The sequence below is a fragment of the Porites lutea genome, chromosome 8, assembly GCF_958299795.1.
Source record: "Porites lutea chromosome 8, jaPorLute2.1, whole genome shotgun sequence".
In the NCBI taxonomy this organism is placed as follows: Eukaryota; Metazoa; Cnidaria; class Anthozoa; order Scleractinia; family Poritidae; genus Porites; species Porites lutea.
The window spans coordinates 30,253,581-30,276,989 of NC_133208.1; the positions used below are offsets into that span (position 1 = coordinate 30,253,581).

General features: G+C 39.2%; 1 protein-coding gene across 1 annotated transcript; it reads right to left on the minus strand.

Moving 5' to 3' along the window:
• Positions 1–1,317: 1,317 nt before the first annotated feature.
• LOC140945890 (exocyst complex component 3-like) lies at positions 1,318–23,380 on the minus strand. Its single transcript, XM_073394952.1, has 27 exons — positions 23,233–23,380; positions 22,142–22,198; positions 20,718–20,797; positions 20,337–20,369; positions 19,825–19,915; positions 18,791–18,897; positions 18,536–18,626; positions 18,160–18,198; positions 17,183–17,292; positions 15,993–16,106; positions 14,158–14,269; positions 12,501–12,584; positions 11,822–11,898; positions 11,326–11,421; positions 9,567–9,633; positions 8,686–8,778; positions 8,041–8,082; positions 7,531–7,582; positions 6,947–7,017; positions 6,315–6,368; positions 5,776–5,876; positions 5,327–5,398; positions 3,954–4,034; positions 3,246–3,317; positions 2,255–2,450; positions 1,952–2,044; positions 1,318–1,588 (listed from the first exon to the last, which is right to left on the minus strand). Exons 1-27 carry the CDS (start codon positions 23,305–23,307, stop codon positions 1,460–1,462), a joined length of 2,289 nt encoding a protein of 762 aa, XP_073251053.1. The 5' UTR covers positions 23,308–23,380; the 3' UTR covers positions 1,318–1,459.
• Positions 23,381–23,409: the final 29 nt, after the last annotated feature.

Below are 23,409 nucleotides of genomic sequence, written 5' to 3' on the forward strand. Positions count from 1 at the left end.
TATTTTTATGCCAACAAAGTAAAGATAAAAGGACCTACAAAACCATTGGATCATGAGCCTCATACACAGATGTTCTTTTGGCTCAATTTCTACGTGGCAGGCTATTGGATCATTCAACTTGAGGACATTCTTGGTTGTTGAACAAGTTAATACTCTCACAGTAATTACATGGCTAATGCGAACTCTGTGCACAAAGAAAAGTTGATAAAAACCTTGTATGGTATCAGATAATATCTAGTCATAAACTAAACAACTGTTTGGAATAAATTTACAAAATTGTTTACTTGTACAAATTAATGATAACTGCAAACAGAGCATATGAGTTGTCATGGCAACTAACTCTAGATTTGGGCGAATCGTCTGTCATTGCAAATCGGCCCAGATATATTTTTGGTTCAAGACAGAACTCGGTATTTGCCGCAAATTTTCCGGCATGTATTAGGAGCTCTTTCATTTTGAAAGAAGAGGGAGGTTGAGAAGATCAGAAAGTGCAATCAATAGGGAGGGACACGACAAAAGGGACTCTTGCTCTAATTCTGATGCAATTACTTGTACCGCTTCCCCCCTGGAAGTAAAAGTTAAATTAGGTTAGCTCCCATTGAATTCGACTTATTATGACGTTTAGAAACTTAATTAAAAGCGATTAAAGGAAACCTATTTTGATCACCTCTACCATAGCTCGTTTCGAAGCACTTTTTCTATTCCGGTCACAAGCCCCCTCAGATATAAGTTCCTCGGATGAAAATCCCTCCTAAAACCCCTTAATGCCGATTTAGAAGGTACCGTTTTTGCTTACGACTGTCGTGCGCGACTCCCGGGGCGCGGCTAGCGTACGTCATGACTTCACGTCAAATCGTGGTGTGTAAATTAGACCCACGACATCCACATGACACGTGTGGATGTCCTAGGTAAAAACATACCATTTTTGATATTTCAAAATTCATACTTGGCTCCGAGGCTTGGGGGAATAAAACAAAAGAAATGTATTATTCATTGATGAGCCTCAAGATGATTTCTTTTCTTTTATTCCCCCCCCCCCCCCCCTCCCTAGGCTAGTCGCACACTTTACGAAGATTTATAAGCCCACGAATTATAAGCGGCAGCACACAGTACAAAACGTTTACGTTCTTCAACAGATGGTGGTCCAAAAATTCTTGCTCTGATTTCATTGCATAACTAAAAACATTTTGGTTTTCTACTCAATCAAACAAAACTAAATTTTTGAAAAAGTCTTATTTATTTACTTTCAGACAGTTAATATCTATTTGGAATTTTCGTATAAAAAACTAAATTTTTGAAAAAGTCTTATTTATTTACTTTCAGACAGTTAATATCTATTTGGAATTTTTGTATAAACAAGTGCGCAAATCTAAAAACAAAAGAAGTATTTCCATGATAAATTTACCGAAGCTCACTTTTTTGTTCTTTAGCAATTCAGTGACGTTTAACAAGATGACATTTATTTCTTTTTCATCACTGTTTCCAACTTGTCAAGCAAAGACGGTGGTACAATAATCTGGCTGAAAAACGTGCTGGATTCATCATCTGTAGGGTCCTGTCTGTCTTCTAAAGGGGTCTCCATTATTAACTGCGGAAATAATACAAAAGGAAAAGGAAAGCCAAAGAAGTTTTTTCATTACGTTTAAGATCGCCAAACTTTACATATAACGGAGTATTTGCTGAGTGAGTTGGTGCAGGACGATCTTGGAAAGATTGCGCCCGGTAAATATGGTTAAATTTTCTTTGCAGGATTGAGAGGGACTGGTAGATTAATTTGCTTGTGATTGTTGTTTTGTTGACGAAAAAGCACACCATACCTTTTTCCATGATTGTAGATCAGAAGTGTGACTAGTGAAATAAAAGGTACTTGACGGGCACTTTTCTCTAACGCGCTGCATGATCATTCTACGGCCTTTGGGGCGTAAATCCTTGAACAATATAAGATACCCACCTGTCTTGCATCAGCTCTGGTCACATCACCTCTCATCAACAGCAGTGCTAGAGCATGGTCTGATTTAAAGTCTGGATACTTGTTAGCAATCCCCTAAAGAAAGACCGCAATTTGTTACAGTTAGTTATATAAAGGCATTGCATTACCTCCTTCCTCGCGCGCCCATCACGTCGGTGTTCTTGCGCGCGCGCGCTTCAATTTCCCTGACTGCCTTCCAGGCGGGTTTGGGAAAGAGCTTTCTCGCAGGCAAGCTTGAGATTATCTTTAGAATCGTACAAAGACCCGTTAACGTTCGTTACTCACAGAGATTTCCAAGGCCATCATAGACGTATCTCTCAGCTTGATAACCTCTGCAAGGGTTGGAAGTACAGAACACAGTTTTTCAGGTTCCAAATTAGCTTTCGCTAGTTTCTTGAAGAGTTTTTCTATTTTCTTTGACTCCTCTGTGATCTTCTTTGCCGCATCTCTTCGACCCTCGTAATCCTTGAACGCAATCCGTCTAATAAGAAAATAAATTACAGTCAAACCACTTTAATACGGACAACAAAGGGAAAAGGCCAAGGGTCCAACTGACAGATTTAGGTAACCGTATGACACAGGAAGCGACAGTATGAAGTCTGATTTCTTTGAGACCTTCACCAAGTAAATTATCCATATTTACAGAGAACTGTCCTTAATATGGAGCTGTACGTAATGAAGAACGATTCCATTTTCGCAGGCTTTGAACGAGACAGCGTTTGGTTTAGCCTCCCACGCAGGCCTTTTTAGGGGAGCTTGTTTTTCATCCTTCCCCATGTGGGGAGGGATGAAAAACGAGCTCCCCTAAAAACGCCCGCGTGGGAGGTTACGTTTGGTTTAGCCTGCAAACGCAAACGTAATTCCGGTTTTCCCTTCCTCTTCCCCTTGAAGTAATTTACTGAGATTGTGAAAAGATATGAGGTTAACAGTAAGCTTTCAACTTAAAGAGTCTCACATGGAGTAGTACGTATGTTCTGTGAAGCCAACAAGAAAATCACGAGTTCCGAAAGTTGAGTGAGAAAATGATGATAATTTCCATCATAGCTTCCTGATAAAAAATAAATGCTGCTTTTAATCGCGGTACCTGAATCTCTATTGCATAGATAAATGTTGGATGGGCTGGTGACAAAGTATGTGACGTTAAAAATACTTTGGGTCCCGACAATAATCGAGCTCATGACCACTGGGAAAACTGTGGGCCGATACTGTCACTTAGCTAAGGGGTCTACAAAGTCTTCAATTAAACTACAATTTTAAATCTTTGCTACTAACTCACTTGTTTAACATAGCCCTGACGTATTCTAAAATTACTCTTTTCAAAGCTTCTTTCATTAGATAGTCAAAGAACCTAAAATGGAACAAAAAAAAAAACATCCAGAATATCGTAATTATAAATACCGCGGCAGGATTAGCTCAGTCGTTAGAGCGCTTGATTGCAGAGCGAGAGGTCGCGGGTACAATTCCCGGGACCGGACCATTACTCAGGGTCTTAAAATAACTGAGAAATGAAGGTATTCCCTTTGCACTGCAACAGGCTGGACTTTCGCGTGGCTCGGATGACCACGTAAAATGGCGGTGCCGTCTACAGTAGGAGAAAAAATACATTGCTAAATACATAGCCTGCGGTAACATCCGTTTCTCCTGGCTCTTCGCCGCTAGGGACGTTTCGCGCGGAGGAACTACTCCGTCGACCAATCAGCTCTTCTGACCGGATTCCGGACAGATTTTACGTCATCAGTATGAAATTTCCGTCGCTGAGTCGCAGACGTTCCTCCGCGCGAAACGTCCCCAGCGCCGAAGAGCGAGGAGAAACGGACGTTTTCGCAGGCTACTAAATACATTGACAAATATCGCGCAAATACTGTATCTGAGATAAGGTTTAATGTGAAAGGACCGTTACTTTCGTTGATTGCAGGTAATGAAGTAAATATCGTTAAATCGATGATGGTAAATCAGGGTTCCACTGTAGTTCAAACTCACTCACCTGCCTTTCATGTGCAAAAAGTCATTATAATAGTCTTCTATTGTTACAACGATGGTATCAACAGCCTCGCTGCTTGGAACCCTAAAAAGGGAGAAAGGAGATGTCATTAAATCGCAACTGCCCGGAAACGTAAAAGAGCAAGCCTATCTAACTTTAGTTAGACCACAGCTTGAGTAAGGATCTCGTACATGGAACCCACACACTTTTGTTAAAAATGAATATAGCACCACTTCTGAAACTGTCACGAAAATTCTGAATGATTTGAAATGGCCAACAATCGAGAAAAAACGCTAAGGAAGGTGGTACGACTCACAATGATGTTTAAAGTAGCTTCTGGTCTATCAGCAATACAATTTCCACTATATTTATATTATTTAAAAGGCGACAGGGCACTAGGCAATTTCTACCCTAAGAAATTCATTCACGTTGCTACTAAAACAAACAAATACCAGCAGAGTTTTATTGGACGTACAATCAGAGACTGGAACTCCTTACCAAATAGTGTCATTGAAAAGCAGTTAGTAGAGGCTTTCCGAAAGGCCATCATGTGCCATCTTTAAAAACGTTGACGCTTTTCTTTTTAACTTAAAACTCGCACCATAAATGATCGTATTTTCAATATAAGCCGAACCGGGCGCACGAGCGGCGAAGCGCGCGAGAACGGGCAGCGCAGCCGCGAGAAAAATTGCTCTCGCCCCAATCTCCTCGCTGTTTCTCTGCCCTCGCCCGCCTTTCTTACTTAGCAACCAAAACAGCCATACTACGCAGGCTACAGATCTAAAAGTTACGATAACGAACTTACCATTACACAATCCGCACAGTCAGGGCTCAAAATCAATTTGGGTTTGTTGCCGGTCGTGTTGGCCGGCCAAAGAATTTTTAGCTTAGTCACGTATCTTTTCTGAGCGGTAAGAATGTCAACAATAACACGGTTATTGTAATGATTTGAACGTACTAGCATAGCAAGCTAAATCAAAAAGTGAAAAAGTGTTTGTCCTCTTGAAACCAGAACCTCATAAGGGGTTATGAGGAGACAAAGAGACCGATTAACCCCTTATGAGTTTCTGTTGAAACATAATGGTGAGAAATTTTTTTTTTCTCAAAATGACCGGCAAACCGAAAGTTTGCCCGGACTAATGGTCAAGCTGGCCGTACGTTGTCTGTAGACCAGCCGTTATTTAGAGCCCTAAAGTATTACAAAAACTAACAGTTGAGTAAACTGCTCAGCAGGCGCTTGGAAGTTACTTGCGAGAAAGAACGGGGTGCGCGACAGAGACACGCGAGGGGTGTCTCCTTCGCGCGCCCTGATCTTTCTTGCGTCCATTACTTCCAAGCGCATGGTACAATGTTTAACTTTGAAGAAATATAATTACCAGGTGGGAGTCATGATTTGACTGAAGAAATTTTCCAGATCCAAAAACACCTCTTCCAGCAAATATCCAACACTAATGAGAAAGAAAAAAAAAATTTCCTAAGAATAGTTAAACCCTTACGCTGTCAAAATAATGAAATGCTCAAATTAAACAAGTCAAGTTTGATATTTGTATTAACTACATGTACAAGGAGAGCTACGTCAATTTGATGGCATTTACTAATACAAAAAAACACAGGACAATACAACCAAAAAAAATAGTGTTGTTTAATAATTATTTGCTCTCTGCCCGTGCCACTCTAGTTAAGTCTGGGGATCTTCAAAAACAAAAAGGACCCTCAGTTTTCTGGGACTGGAAGTCCTAAGGAGCCCTGGCTTTCCAAACGGGTGGGAACTTTGTCAAGGTACTGTTTTCTTATTATAAAGCCAAGGAATGTAGAAGTTGCAAACCTCTCTTCCCCTATTCTTTCAAAGCAGTCGACGACACTCTTGAAGGATCGCTGCCTATCTTCACCAAATGCAGCTCGACCGAGTTCCGCAATCAGACGTTCCTGGGAAGACAGGAAAAGTTACCTAATAAGTTGGCGATCGAGTTTTGTATGGATTAAAACACCATCACCAGCTCTTTTTTTCCTCATAGTCCCCTGGGCTTTTATATCACATTCAAACAGTAATTCTTAAAGCAGGGCGGGCTGAGTCAACTGGCTACCACCCTGCGCGCAGAGGTTTTCTTTCGGCATTGCTGTTAGCATTTACGAAGTCGTTCGCGTAGCTTGTCAGTCGCGTAGAAGTTGTTGTTGTTGTTGTTTTTCTTTTGGCTAATAACTGTTAAGCTAAATCCGAGTCATGACTAATCACAATGTTATCATCTTACACAGCGAATGAAAGTCTCTGCCTAATTTGAGTAATCACCTCTTTGTACTGGACGGACACTGCTCTGTGCTTAAACAAAACAAACAAAAAATAAAATAAAGCAAGGAATGGGCCACCTTCAGTTGGTCTGTGAAGTCCATGCACGCCTTACAGTTGTTAACGATTGCCACCTGAAAGAAAAGGGGTGAGGTTAACCCTTTAAGCCCCAGTATCCACAAACAAATTCTCCAAACTAATCTCCATACATTTCCTTAAAGAATCAGTTGAGAGAATTTGATGATAGATCAAGGTATTTTCTCTTGGGTGATCATTTTATTAATTCTCATAACTTATCCCTTGACAGTGTATGGATATTGTTAGGAGAAAATTGATCTTGGTCACCAGTGGGACTTTTAAGTCGTTCGACTTGTTTTTTTTTAACCCTTAAAAAAAAAGGGTTAAAAAAAGACAAGTCGAACGACTACAATCAGAGATCTCAACAGGGTTTTGGCATCGACCCTATAATTTTCTTATGAATGGGGAAGACCTAGCACTCTATGCCAAATTGAGTTTAATAATTTCTCACAGGAAGTTTCATGTTAATGATGATGATGATGATTATGATGATGATGGCAATGAAAGATGATGATGGTGAAGATGACTCGGGATTCATGATCTACACAACAAAGAGACCGATTAATTCAGGACACTTTTCTAATTTCCCCTTCTTGGTTACAGTACCAAGGAAGTTCAAAATCACTCTTCCTACCATGTAATCCACAAATCGGTAGGGCTGGCTTCTGTCTTCAAAGTGTTTGCTCTTATATGCTCGGATTGAACCTGAGTGTATAAAAAATTAACTGTTAACGACATTTTGGATCAACGTAGGTTTCTGGGAAACTGCCCACCTACCCCTCCCCTATGCCAACATTTTGCTTTAAGTGAGAAGTAAGTGTTAATGATGGCTTAGGGTAGAGGCAGGTGGACAGTTTCTCTTCCTAATCATCTCCCGGAGCGAGAGAGAGAAAGATGGGACGTGTAGCAAGAGTCCCGGGAACGAAGTTGGATTTTAGTCTTCTGGGCCCAGTTATTCGAAGGTCGAGTAGCGCTTAACCCGGGTTTCATTTTCTTGTGTTCAAAAAAAATTTCTCGGATAATTTTCTCCCTTATTTTTAGAGGTTCCAATCATCAACATGTAGACAAGAAGAATTAAAAATGAACTACTTTTTAAGCTTTCAAATCTGAATGCAAATCTCATACTAGCCCTGGGTTATCTTAACCCAGCTTTGAACAACTCGGCCCTGATTTTAAAAAAATCTGGTTAATTAAACCCTCTCTTCTTGTTCTACTTACTTCTATACTCTCTCTGAAAACCTTGCACGGATTCAAGACAGATATCAAGAATCTATTCAAAGGCAAAAGAAGAAACAAATAAGGGCGAAATTTACAACTATAGGTTACGAAAACCGACTTTTAACCGCTGAACTACAATTTTCTGCTGGTACATTTTTGTCAGAAAAAGCAATACCTGAAAGTAAAAAGAATTCCAACCATTACATATGCAATCATGGCCATTCACTCAAGATGCAACAATCTAATGAGAGCAATTCTTTTTAACAAACAAACTCAAAACATTACAAGCAGGCTGGCGAGTGAAAACACATAAAAGCAACTCGAGCTTGCCATTCGTTGACATCTGACCTCTAAAAAAAGCCCGAGATGTTTCTCAGCCCATCACAAAGCATGGCAGCGGTTTACTTAATGTTAGTTGCCTTTTAGCTTCGCAAAGAAAACTCTAAAACGCACTTAAAGGTCGTTTCTTTTTGCAAAGAAAACTCTAAAACGCACTTAAAGGTCGTTTACCTGTAGTTTAATTCCTTCGCCTGCCTTGGCTGCCACTTGTAGCTAAAATGGGAAATCAATTAATTAGTCGTGTAATGTCATTGTGTATTGCGTATTATACTGACTGCTACTAACGACTTATCATAGAACGCTGACCTACCATTAAATCGAAGCTAGTGTTCCGACTAGCATCTTTCAAAACAGCTACTGACGAACTCAATTAAAACTAACAAGCTATACAATGACTGACCAAAAACTGACGTACGGGTCTACAACAGGGCGACAAATATTTCCGAATAACGAAACGCGGCAAGAACGCTATAGTAACGTTTTGTTCTTTGTAACCAATGCAATAAAATGGAGGAAAAAATAAAGGACGACCAACAATATCGCGATCTAATTGACCAGTCAGGTCTATAAATAGAGTTACGTTACACAATTCAAATTAACTTTGACATGATAACTAATACGTTGTTACCGAAGCGCCATCGACTATACACTCACCCACAAGATCCCTTACTCAACCTCGTTATGATAGTCTAGTAAGTTGAGTTGGAACAAAACGAAATAAATGTATACAGGTTTTTGCTGATATTTGTCTTGGTTCTTTCCTACAGGTTCTCTAAACTCTACTTGAAGAAATTATTATTATAATGAAGCTCTTACATGTTGATCAATCATTTTAAAGAGGAAAACAGGGAGTGATGTGTTGTAGAATCCTTCCAAGTCTGTCTCCGGTGGAGCATCGCTGTTCCAGTCCTAAGAAGAAACACACATTTCTTGATAAAGAACATGACACTCTACTGATCAAGACTACTTATTTCGGAACCGCTTCCTTCTTCCAATTTACAATAAAAAGATGTGTCGACGACATTTTTAAAACTACAGTAAACTTACTGTCTTCTTTCCAGATCTACACTGAGTATTCTATTGATAGACCTTCCTAAAAGTACGCACTGTCCTCCTTCCCCTCCCATGGTGCTGTTTTGGGGGATTGGACGAAGCATGATTTTGTTCCAGTTTCTGTGAACAAAGTAGCGGCCCCCAAACAGTCCTACAGCGTAGTTCGACGCAACACAGACACAGCCTCGCCCGAAATTCATCAAAATGACCAATAGAGAGTCAAGAAAAAGGAATGAAAAGCGGCAGGTGTCTGTCTCGTAGAACGTTCCGTTTAAGACAGAGTTGGCTTAGGGTACCCAATACTAAAAGGGTCGGTTATTTGAACGACGATTAACTTGGACCGCGGTTTAAAAAAATTGTTGGACTTCCAGATCTCTCTAAGTGAGTTATTTTAAGAAGATAAGTACCTTGCTAATCTGCGCCTACGCGATACGGTGCTTTTATGAAACTGTTCACGATAAACGGTGTTAAGCGAAATGTGTTGGGAAAATGAAAATGTACTAGAACGCGGTTAGAGGGCCACTAGGGAGGATACTTTTCATAGTAATTGGTGTGACCCTCTTGAAATAAAGGTTATATACTGATTTTAACATATGGCTGAGAATAGGTAAACAGCCAAACGATTTACGAATGAAACAAGTCACCTTCACGTCTGTTTCAACCAGCTTGCTCATCCACTCTGTCATATTTTTTGTGGTGGTTGTTAGGTATCTAGAGATGGGGAGGAATACGCAGTACAATTTAGCTGTTTGAGGAATTATACTGTGGTTTCAAAATCCCAAATCGGTAGTGACAGCCCATTGTTGTTTATTGTATGAGACGGGATTAGGTGTTGACGAGTTCGATTAGTTGTCCCCTGATTTGTCTGAAACTTAAGAAAAGTTTTCCAGTTAGAGCTCCATGTACGTTCAGAAGTTGCACTTGAAAGAGGATTGCTCCACAAAATGCCTCTTTAGCCCATCGTTACACTAGTAGAACTATGAGAAGCATCGAAGATCAAGTTCGTCTCAAACGCGATTTATATGGGTCTCGTAGGGGGTGTTTACATGCGAAAACTAGCACTGAGGCGAGTTTCAGACCGGGAAGACTTCTTGATTTCGTATCGCGTTCACATGATGACTGGGTCATTTCACTGTATTGCGATTGTATGAAGGTACACTTCATGTTGATAAAATTCGGGGGGCGATTCAAAATGGCAAACATTATGCATGCGCTACCCGTTCCAGTCTACCGGCAGATTCGGCAGACCGATTTCACACCGAAACGCGCGTGGGTTGATTTTCACGCGCGCTCGCGTTTCGCTCGCTCAACTATCCCTGAGGAAAAATGGGGGACTACTCGTAGTCTATTTTGTGGTGGTATCATGTAAACAAATACAGAGCCACGAGAGGGAATCGGAGTGACCTCGCGCCGGCGCGAAAGTCGCCCCAGCGTCATGTAAACACCCCCTAATAATAATATAAAAAAGGCCAAAACAGAAAAGGGAATCAGAGAGAACGTATCGACCATTTCCGATTTCCCATTTTTTTGAGTTGTTAAAATGATCCAAACAGTCTTAGTTACCAAACACAATAGGTCATTTGCATGATGGCGTCATTTTACCACTATGACCAGAATCCTTTTCGTTTTTTCTTTCATATTTAAATTCGTTTATCCCATCGAGGTTTAAATAACAAAAGCCCTAATTTGCACAACAAAACAAAATTCTGAAGGATTCTGGTCGTGGAAGTAAAATGACGTCATCGTGCAAATGGCCTATAAAGGGGCGGTCCCGCACCTATTTGAAAGATTGTTTTTTTGATTAGCTGGGAAAACAATAGGGATTGTCACATAACAATACCTCTATCCCTGAAAACAATGGAAGTGCAGATTAAAGGGTAGCAGGGAAATAAGGGACCAGTCATTATTTATGTAGAGGGCGGGGGGAAGGGAAAAAAAAGAAGGGGGGTCATGGCTATTTCAGATTGGCTAGAAGGGGGCTAACCTAAAGACTTATTTGTGGAAACTCGGGATACAGGAACCTATTACCTTAATTCCCATACAAATCCTTATAATGACGGCCATTTTGAAAGTTACGTAGCCGCACGTACTCTCATATTGATCTTGGAAGATCAATATGAGAGTACGTGCGGCTACGTAACTTTCAAAATGGCCGTCATTATAAAGGATTTGTATGGGAATTAAGGTAATAGGTTCCTTTATCCCGAGTTTCCACAAATAATCTTTAGGTTAGCCCCCCTTCTAGCCAATCTGAAATAGCCATGACCCCCCCTTCTTTTTTTCCCTTCCCCCGCCTCTACATAAATAATGGCTGGTCCCTAATGGTCCCGAGGTTTAGAACGGTGCAGGTCAACTGCTGTAAAGAGAAAGGACTAAACAGATCATCATGTTAGCAACACTTACGTATCCATGAGTTCTTGCTCGACTTTGGGTGATAGCAAAGGACCCAAGAATTCCACGTCAATCTCCAAATCTGGGTGCATCATGAGCTCAGTGCCCCTAATGAGCAAATCGAGACAAAACAGGTGAGTCAGCTGTAAATCTCACGCGTTACAACTTCAACAACTAAACAGCTCACTTGTAATTCATTTTGACATTTGTTTCAACCGAGCTTAACATTTACCATCTTTCATTCTTTCACCACACAGTATGACCTCGACATTGCTGATCCTTGCAGTTTGCAGGACACGTGTCAAAATATGAACCTAGTATATGGCCTCGCTATCCATGAGTTCTCCGTAGCTCAAGTGGATAGAGCGCCCGCCAGGTGTTTGGGAGGTAATAGGTTCAAATCCTGTCGGGGACTCAGATTTATTAATTGTCCCACGCTCGAGACATGCTGATTGATTCAATTTCACATTTGTTTCACTGAGTACCATCTTTCATTCTTTCAGCTTACTTGTACTCTTTGATCCAGGTTAAAAGGCTGATGCATTCATTAGAATCAAGTCTCTCTTCCATAACAAACCTTTCCAACTGTCGAGTAAGAACAAACAAACAAATCCTCAGCAAAAAACTGGGACTAAGATGATTGTTTCACTACCCGCAAAAACCCTTAAGCTTGCCGCGATTGTTCCAACTCGCTTAAATGCCAGATGTAGGTAAATTTCTCAGGACAAAACTCACTTTTAGAGGGAAAAAGAAAAATCCGTCGTGGTGTGTTGATGTTCTCTATAAAACGTCCCGTGAGGGAATTTCACGTTCTAGTCCACGTGCGTTGACGGCAAAGAAATGTACACATAGTGTGCTGCACGTGAAGAGTTGTTGTTTTGCTTATTAAACCTATAATTAAATTGCTTTTTTGCCCTCGTTGCCATAGTCGTTTTTAATGCTCCTACTCCTAGACTAACTGATGGCAAAATGAATTTTTCCTTTAACTTTTTAATCTGAGGAGGAAATCCCGTGATATTATCATTCAAATGAAAGTAGAACTTTTGCAGAGTGCAATTTATTTCTAAGGATTTTGCAAAATAAAATTTGGAATTTTGGGTGGGGGGGCGGGGGGGGGGGGGGGGCTATATTTTAATTTTGGCCACTCAGCCTAGAACTGAAAGGCTTAATAACGCAGCGTGGCTTACCATAGTTGATAAAGCCTGGTGATACATTCTGATGAAACGATCAAATATGTTGTAACTTGGAGGAAAACAGTCTTGGCAGAGATTCTAAAATTTGAGGAAAAACATACAACTGTTTATAGGACCGCCACATCAAGCACAATTCATTACAAAAATTAAACATCTCAATGACAGCCGCAATTAAATAGTAGTATCAAAGATTAACATTTTTCGGAAGGTCATAACGGCACAACATTTACACTAGGAGTCATATTAAAACCGAAATTTACTATGGGTTTTATGAAAGCAACTCACAAGGGCACCCAACGTCAATTTTCAGAAAATATCTGTTCGGAAGACGATTTGAGATCTAAAATTTTCGGAACATTTGTTGTAAAATTTCTTGCTTGTCTGCCTTGCCAAGGATTTTCGAACATCTAAAAAATGGTATAATTGCCCATTTTGAACGGATTTTTACCCTAAAAAGGTCACCTAGAATTTTCGGGAGCCTTTTTTCTGGCTGAAATTTTAGAAAAGGTAAGTTGTTATCCCTATAATTTTCGGATCACTAGACGTTCAGCTAGGAAATCCGAACAGATGAAAAATCTTTAGGGAATAAAAATATGCCTATATCTATTGTTTAAATACTAAAATACGTTTAACAATGCTATGTTTAAGTGGTTTTGAACTATATCCTCAATGGATGCCCCTGAACTCAAATAACGCGCAAGAGTGGCTTAACCCTTGAAACCCTAAGATCAAAATTTGAATTCTCATTTGTTGTCCCTATTCATTTCCTACAAAAGTAGTGGGGGGAAGTTGATAAATTAGCAAGCAAATTCATCTTGTGTGATCATGTCCGTAATTCTCATGACCACTCTTTTTTACAAAGCATTGATATTACAAGGAGAAATTTGATGCTGATCAGTCTTAGGTCTTAAAGGGTTAAATGTTTTGGCATGCAAGAATGACTGTACATAGTTTCTCTTTAATAAAAATAAGTATGTCCGGTCAGGTCACTATTGTGGTCGGGCCATAGTTAAAAGCGTAAGTGGTACATGCGGGACTTGCGGAAAGTCTGATTAATACCATAAATATATTCACTGCCATACATAAAGAAGACAGAATGTTACTTGCAGTTCTGACTGATTTGTTGTGGGAAGTTTTGTAGTAAAAGCTCCAACATCTGTGAGGTCGCTAAAGCAAAACAGATGCTTAAAGTATCGCTCGAAGGACAAGCATCTCCTTTCAGGAGACAAGAGTCTCTTCTCTTAATAAGTAGACTGCAAAACAGCTCGTATTTTTGTTTTGATTAAAAATCAACGCGCGCGCGCGCGTCAAAGGGAAGGTCTGGAATGAGGGTAAAAACGGAGAGTGAGACTTCAGAGGGAGGCGAAAAATACAACAACAACAGCAAAAAATTCTTCTCGCGCTTTGCGCTAAAATATCGCATCGGCGCTTCGCGCTCTGCAAAACCGATTTTGATAAAAAAATACGCGACTGTTTTGCAGTCTACTTGAAAGGAGACGCTCATACCTTCCAAGATCTGCAAGAGCATCTGACAAGGCTCAGTGGAATATAGCATATAGACGGCCCAGCCACACATTAGCTAGCGAAAGTAGCATCACATCTAGGAATTTTGGGGGTTTAAAATAAATTATACTAAAAAAATATTTCAAACCTTCACAATAATTAAGTCGTCCAGCACCCGCTGCCTGGTGCGCTCCAGATGCTTAACTAGCCACATTTTATCATCCACTCTGTCCTGCAATTCCATGTCAAGACTTTCAAATCTAAAACCCCATGAAAATAACCAGGATTACACTTTAAAATAATGTGAAAAGTGAAAATCAGATGTTTAACTGAATGTGTTACCAGTATTTAACAATTATTCCTCGAGCCCGAATGGGCTCTGAGTCAATAGCCAATGAGGCCGAAGGCCGAATGGGCTATTGCATCAGAGGCCATGAGGGTGAGAGCAATAATTGTTTTTGTAAAATCCAAATAGTTGGTCAAAAATGTAGAGACGAAACAACTTTAGCTAGCAAAACGCGATTCAGCTGCCATTGTTTTGGTTTTCAAAGCCGGCGCTTTTCGCTACTAGTGGGCTATAACATATAGCCTAGTAGTTGGTCAACCAATCCGAATGCAGCATTGATGAGAGACCAGTAGTTGGATTTTACTAAATTAGAATATAGGAAGGTAGCTATTGGGGTAATTGTCTAGTCTGGAAGTACCGTAAAATTCCCAAAATAAGCCCCTCCATGTATAAGCCCCTCCAAATATAAGCCCCTCAAAAAGGGCCTTGAAAAATATAATCCCGGGGCTTATTTTCGGAATTTTACGGTATCCAGTCTTCCCATCAGAATTCATACTACATTATACTGAAATTTTATATTTTTTTTTTGTGCTCAGGATTTTGTCTAGACTTAATTTCTGTTTAGAACACGTTACAATCGAAATTAGGCCACCCCCCCTTTTTTTTCATTTAAGCGTCGAACGTGTTTCCTAATACTGGATCGGTCGGTCGGATTGAAAAAAAAAGTTCTAAATTAAAGAAAATCACAAGGGGTCTCGGAATAGGAGGCCCTGTTACCCCAGGACGACGTTAAAAGTTAACACTTACATACTTGGATGAACAAAATGCACAATATACTGTAAAAAAATGTTCTTGTTTTTGTTCCTGTTTTTCTCTTCACTGTTACTGTGCACACTTTTCAGATTAAAAGAATTTTTTCAAGTGAAAAATGGTTTAACTATGTCATAACTTCTTTTGTTTGAAAATGCCAAAAATCTGGGTCGGTTGGAGGATGCTAAACGGAGAAAAAAAAGAGGGAGGGAGATGCTGAGGGAGTTCAGATTATTTTTCCCAAACGATGTTGTTGTCTTTCTTCTGTTTTGATTTATTTTCCATGTATCTCTGGTCAATTTGAACCTCTTTAACCCTTTAAGTCCTGAGTGACCAACATCTATTTTCTCCTAAAATCATCAATGGGCGATAATTCCAGAAAATATCCATACCATACCACGGACGGCTTTTAGGATTTCCGAAGGGGAGGGGGGGTTCACGATTATGGAATTCTGAGGGCATGGCGGGGGGGGTAACACATTTTGGAATTTCCAAAGGCAAGGGGGGGATAAAACATGGAAGCCGTCCGTGGTTGGGTATGGATATTTTCTGGAATTGCCCAATACAACATCATGATAAAAGGTTATGGTAAGTTATAAATAATGATCAGAAATGGGACAATGCCATGATCTTTTAACAAATTCGCTCAACTAAATCTTTAAGGAAACCAATGGAGAGCATTTTAAAAAATCTATTTGTGGATATTAGAGCTTCAAGGGTTAAAAGGTTTTAAGATTATGGTAATTTAGTTGTGTAGTAAAGGTCATTTTTTAACATAAAAATTGATGATGCTAATGGCATTTAAAAGGTTAGTATTCAGCATAGGTGGTTTAGGGATCATTTCAGGGGTTAATGAAATCATGAAACATATCAAGAAAGTCTCCAACCTGTTACTAACTGATTCCTCCAGAACTTTAAAAGCTTTATCTCTCCAATTTTTGGGCCGTCCAGGCACTGAAAACCCCATGCTTTCCTCTTTTTCCTTTGCTCTTTTATCAGCCCTATAACAATAAAATAAATACATTTGTCCTAAGAAAGGAAACAAAACCTCTAGCCATGAGGGGTTTGAGGCTTGTGCAATAAAATAAATAGTTTAAGTTTAAGTTTAATAATACTTTGTCATGCCAATATAAGTAAATAAAATCACAGAAAATACAAAACCTAATTAAATTGCATACTAAAATTGACACTAAAAATTAAGAAGTAAAATTTAAATACAGTCCAAAGCTGACGTAATTAAATTGCATACTTGTCACTCACGAGTTACACCTGATTCACACAAATGATCTAACATATAGGACTTTTAAACTGCTTAATGAAGGAGCATGCATAATGTTTGATGGAATACTATTCCAGTATAGGCGCATAACGAGAGAAAGGTCACACGGTCAAATCTTACAGAAAACAGGATAATTTAATCAAGGAATCATTCTGTCCTCCTAATGAAAGATGGGAAATTACGCTAAGATTTACTTTACCTCCAAATCTCATCCTTAAAGCAGTGAAAATTTTTCCTGAACTTAAAGTAAAATTCATTTTTTCATCACACAGACCGGAAACAATCACCCCGTGATAGGCTCAGGGCATGCTGGGAGGACAGTAATATCCTCCTTTGATGGACCTATAACTGACGGGGCTTACATGTATAAGCACCAGTTTACAGTATTGGACTTGTAATATCCAAAGGTTATGGAGTGCAGGTGACAATGATTGTAACCTGCGATCAGGTATTTTTTTTATGCTTTTGCTACATTGCATTGTTTTCCGTAAGTTTTATGTGACAGATAATCAAAACATGCATGATCAGATTACAAGTGATAGAAGATCCAAACATGCATGATCAAATTGTGTTCTGTGCATTCCACTCATTCTTTAGTGGAAGTCCAAACGAATGCTGGCTACATACATATGACGAATGCGTAATAACAACCTGGAGATTAGGATTACAGGTGACAAGAGGAGCCAGCAAAAATGCCTTGTCAAAGAGAAATATTGTAATAACATTGGCCTAGCACTTTTGTGCCTTGAAACAGGTAGTGCTAAGGAAACAAAAGCAAACTTGGACAGCAACTCTCACCTTTGCTCTCTTTCAACTATTCTTAAGGCAGTGACCAGCTGGGCTGGGTCACTGCGTACTGTACTCAGCACTCGGCCCAACACCACCCAGCACTGTTTTCCTAAAGAATCCTGTCAATTATAAATGATGAGTTAGGGAGCAATTTTTTTAAATGTAAAATACAAAACAGTAAGACCACGTAATATAAGTACAGATGACTCCCGATAACTCAAACCCTCGCTAACTCAAACCTCGCACTCTAACTCAAAGTAATTTTTGTTTCCCTTCAGATCATTTCTATATAATGTTACCCTCGATAACTTGGATCATGCTTTGAGCCCTTAAAAAGTCAGGAAAAAAACAGCATACTGCTGTACAAAACATTGAATTTTGACTTTTCCATTGACGTGTTGTAGGCATTATCATTTCTAGAATTAAATGACTAAAATGTTCACTGAGTAGTGAAAACTGTTTTTGTCCTTACTCCTGGCTATTTTCTTTGAGCTCCGATAACTCAAACTTTTTTGATTTTCCTCGAAGGTCGAGTTGTCGGGAGTCGGCTGTAAAAATAAGTGTGACACATTCATGAGTCAGAAGGGGAAAAGGGGCATGGGAGCAAGGGACAATAGCAGGGAGGGGGGCAGGAGGGGTAGGTACAGTAGGCAGGAGAGGAAAAAGGAAGAGAGGTAGGAGTTCTAAATGGCTGGGAGGGAAGAGAAATAGGGGAAATTATGTAACAATGGTTAATGTTTCGTAATCAAAAAAGGCCAAAAGGGAGGAGAGCCAAGAAAGGGAGGGGAGCCGGGAAAGCAAGGTGGGGGAGGCAAGAGGTTTGGGCCTTCCTGTCCCCATACCCCACCCCACCTCTTCATGGACAAGGCTTGACATGGTTTCAGTAATGTATCAAGCACAGAAATACGGTATTTCATTTATTATTGAACCACTAAATAAGTACAGTAATGTACTAAATTCCTTGAAATTCTCATGTTTGTACTCACAGATAATTTCCTGACAGCATCAAAGTATTGATACAGTGGCTGTCAAAATAACAAAAAATGCCAAATGGATACAAACTTAATAAATAAAATATCTAACATTTAATTTTAAGACATGGCCTATTGACACAAAAATTGCTTTTTGCCATTAAATATGCTTTCTTAACTTCTTGCAAAGCACTGTCTGATTATTTGCAGTATTTACGTGGAGAAAAGTCTCTGGCTAAATGTACCAAAATTAGAAGACCTATTTTAATTTAAAATAATTTCAATTTGAGCTTCAAAAATTCTTGAAAGAAATGCAAGACTTCATAATTTGCAAAACACACACATCCTTGTAGAATATGCAAAAATAATTCTTGTAAATTCTATAGCTCACCATCGTATTTGGCTTTGGACCTTCCTCCTGTTGTGACATCTTATGAACTTCAAACAGAAGTTCATCCCTAGTGGCCTCCAAATCAGATAAACTATACAAATTATAATGAAGAAAAAATTACGGAAAATTACCTTTTGACTGTACATTTTGTTCACTTTATGCTTATCTTCCAAACAAAAAGTCACTATTCTGTGCAATTATTGTGAATATTTAATATTTATCTTAATATTACAATACTCAAATAGTTTCCATTACCATTTATGTGCCAGGAGCAGTTTGCCTTCACTGATTAATGCTTCTGTTTTCTTCACATTCTCAGGAACAGTGAAGATGAGGTTGAGGTGTTCACAAGCTTTAGAAATCTGAAAATTAAATTAATTGCAGAAGTAATTATGTTATTACCAGTATAGCAATTGTAACAACAACTACAATAATATTATTATTATAATTGTTATAATTTATCAATAATCACTGCTTACCCTGGAAATAAAGGGGAACAATTCACCTACAAAATGAATAATTAAAGACTAGTAAAAGTAAAAGAGCAAAAAAAAAAATTAACCCTTTTGCTCCCAAAAGTAGCCAAAGGCAAAATTCAACAAAATTTCCAAGTTTCATTAATATGTTATGCTGAAAAAATCAAACAGAACCATGTGAAAGTAGTTACAAAGAGTTTCAATTTGAATTGTGATACTACAGTATTTTAACCACACATTCAAAAGTCAGAACCATCTTTCTGGACTCCATCTTTCACACTGGGAGGAAAGGGAAAGAGAGTTGTAATCAGAAGCGTAGAACTTAACGATCTAGTGAAAACAGCATTCTGATTCTGGTTACGACTCCGTCGTTTACGATCAAGTGAAAACTAGGTTGTCAGAGGCACAAGCAGAAGCAGAAGAACTAAACCAATCACACTTGCATTATGATTGGTTTATCCTTCCGCTTCTGCTTCCGACCCTGACAATCTGGTTTTTACTAGAACATAAGCGACAGAGCCATTAGTGGAGTCCGAAGAAAATGGAAACATCCTGATTCTTCTGACGCAAATTCCGTTGCACTTATGACTCTGCTTACGACTCAGATTTTTGATTGTCACTGAGTCATATCAAAGTGCTCTTACGACTCTGCTTTAATACAACTCAGACTTTGACTTTGACTCCATCGCTAGTGAAGACTGGCCTTAACAAAATAATAAATCAATTAGGGTGTGTGTGAGGACAGGGAAAAAAGGAGGGAGGGGAGATTGACTTGAATGTGCTTGACCGTGGGTTAAAATAAAAATGTATTACCTGGCTTTGATGTCTTTGGCATTCTCTTACAACTTGTAAGTCATCCGCTAGTGATCGGACATTCTTACACATTGAGTCAACCTCATTCATACTTTAGAAAGGCAACAAAAACAAATCACATATTAAGGATGCAAGCACATTAAATTATTGTTTTATTTTTTTTCAGCCTGTAATAGCTCCTAGCTTTTCGAACATTATAGTGGTGAACTATCATTGATAATCAATCATAATTTCAAGCAGAGCATGTATGTGTTATTGGTCAAAATTAAATTTAGGTTAATTTTTTTTAAAGTAGGTTGATTCTCAATTTTCTTTGTCTGCTAGCCCTAATTCACGAAAGTTTAGGGCTACATGTATGTAGGAGACAAAGGTAATTGAGAATCAACCTAGTTTAAAAATTTTTTTATCTGAACTTAATTTTGACCTGTAACATATACACCAAATAAAACAATAATGTTACTTGACAACTACAGCATTCATGTGATTGTGATTTTATTACAAGTTGCCTCTACCTCTGCTTGATCTCCTTGATTTCTTGAAGAGCACTGGAAGGCAAAAAATAAAAAAACTTTGGAGTCAAGACAGTGTGAAAGAATATATTTATATATTGAATGAGATGGTGAAAGGCTAGGGATAAATAGAAGGTGAGAATGGAAAATAAGGAAGGTGCAACAAAATGCTCTAAAATAGCCCCAAATAATCAGTAATAATAACAGATCAATTATTTAAAAAAGTTAAACTGCGTCACCTTTGCACATAAAGTCAGAGACCCAAAAAGCTACTGTCAGAAGGGAAGGAAAGTTTAAAGCACCGATGATGCTTCTAGATCTTCTTCTTCCTTTTTTTTTTAATTTTCACTTTGATGTCCTTTGTTGAAAAGGATATTATCTTACCTATGAAGTTGATACAGCCCTGTCCTCACACCATCTAACTGTGACTGAACAGCTGTTTTCAGCCTGGCTTCTGCTGACGCCTGTTAATGTGATAATAGAGTGCATAACTCTCACCTAATCTAAAAGAGTTTTCTTAACATGTACGTTTATTGATTCAGCCTAAGGTAAAAGGCAGTTTAACTTGCCTCCTTTATCCCCTTTAAAAATTTTCTGTTTTGTCATGCTTACTCAGGACTTCAGTATTTTTTCTTTTAGTATAACACTATTAATACAGTTAAAAACCTGGTTAATATGAACACCAAAGGGACATGCCATACTGTCTGTATAATCTGGGTGTCCGTATTAAGCAGGCACTTAGAAAAAAAGCATGTTTAGTTTGTGACACAGCCAGGCAGAATGAACATCAGACAAAACCTTTGAAAGAACTGTCACTGTTTCTGCTAGGTTTTCTCTGGTAAAATATTCAGTCATAGACAGTATACAGATAAAGAGTGCCTGTAAAGCGTGGGCCAACAATACATGAGAGTTGTGACTCAAGACAGAGAAAAGTGACCATTGTCTCTATTAACCAGTTTCTGTGTTATTAGTGGGTTAATTTTAGAGAAAATGATTTATATGAGTGTGAGTGGGATAAACAAAACTCTCTGTCATACAGGGTTTTCGTAATAATCAGCTGTCTGGAGTGCAGGGTTCCACTGAAATACCCTCTAATACGTGATCGACTTCCATCAGCAACCACCAAATTTTGGCATAATTTTCAGGTGGTAACATACGGGAAGTTCTACTCATGCATTCCTTATCTGCAGCTGACCTGTGCATATTATACAATGCAAAAATTACTATCATTGATGACACTTAAATGTGGCTAAATATCATTTAGGCAAAGTTCAACTCGAGCGAGTTGGCCAGTTGTCTTCTTCCACTTCAGTATGTGACCTACGGGGCGGCCCGCGGGGAATTGCAGGGCTCCTTGTGTGCCCTTTTACTAGTGTTGCTTTGCATTGTAGCTTTGCTTGCTGATCGTAGCGAATCATTCTTTTAGCCTTCTTGTGAATCATTGCGGATTCTTGCTGATCGTAGCGGAACCATGTTTGCCTTCTTGCGAATCATTGCGGATTCTTGCTCCCTCTCCTCCCTCCCTGCCTGGTGGTTTGGTAAGTATTTTCTCAGGTAGTTATTCTCTTGGGTAAGTATCTCCACTGAATTTATTCAGTGTGACGGTGCCGGTTAGTGGCTGCTCTTGGGGTGGTTCCTGCTTCCAGGGTTGCCATGGATACCTCCTCTCTGCTTATTGCATTTGGCCCCCCTACTAACCTTTAAGGCACCTGCTCCCAAGCTCATCATTAGTGATGAGTTTAACACTTGCTACATGTACACAAGGTTGTTCTAAGTACTTAAAACCTTACATATATATAGCCACTTACTTTGTTTCTCATGTATCTTCTCCTCCATTGCTCCACTTTGTCCAGACTGTCAGGATGCTGAAAGAAGAGTCAATCAATGTAGAAGGGGTTTGTTGCAAAGGAAACCATGGTTTTGCATCATTTGGGGAGGGGGGGGGGGGAGGTGGGGGGTGAAATTCAAAAACACTTGGTATTACCACCTGCTGGGAGTGAGTAGATACAGGTATGGTTAATTTAACACCATAAAAGATTTAAGAAGGCTGTCATTTTGAATGAAGCCATTTGTCACAAGCGGCTGACCAAGGGCTAGTCATCAAGTTTTTCTTTAAACATTAACTAAAGCAATATCTGTTAGCTTCCCATCCTGAATGCCCTAGACTATGAGTAGCCCTCATTTTCCCTCAGGGATAGTAGAGCAAGCGAAATGTGAGCGCATGTGAAAATCACCACAAGCAAGAAAGGCAAGATGCGGCGGGGAGAGAGAAAAAAATGAGGAACTACAGACAAAGCCCAAGCTTTTGACTTTATGCATTGCTCTCACAACACATAACTCTGACTGGCTCTTCCATGACAATTAACAAATCTGACCGCTCAAACAAGTGAATTTTTTTGAATGGAAAGTGTTACTCGTCTCTCTGAAAGGATGATCCATGCCATTCCATAGAAAATAGCTCAGATCTTTTGAAGGGATGCCATATTGTGGATGATCAAGCCATTTGAACGGCCTGAGGTCTTCAACGAACAGGTGACCAAGTGGTTCGAATGGTTTGATGTCTCTAGTGGACAGGTGACCAAGCCGTTCAGATGCCTGACAAACACCTTGTAAACGGAAAGCTGTTAGTGTACGTTTTCGTGTAGAAGGTCACAAATGGAAAGGCCCTTTGGATATAAACTGGCAAGACCCTTTATACATGCTTAAATTTCTTGAATCTCATTATATAATAAAATACATTATGCTTAAATTTTAAGCTTTTGAGTCAAAGTTATGTCTCCATCCCACGAGATGTGATAAAGCTGCCTTATATATTTCACGATTATTGATATAAATAAGGTCAAGCTTGTACAATTTCGGTAAGTATCTTCTCGAGTAATTTCATACACACAATACCAACCTGGAGCATATTTGCCACAGTCTTTGAAGCATTTTCATGAGCCTCAGCCTTCCACTTCTGAATATCTATAGACATATTTGGAGGAAGAAACAGCTTTATATATTTAGCTTTATAATTTATATTGACAAGGAAACTACCCAGTCGCCATTATTTGTTTTCCTTCCACCCTCTTGCTTG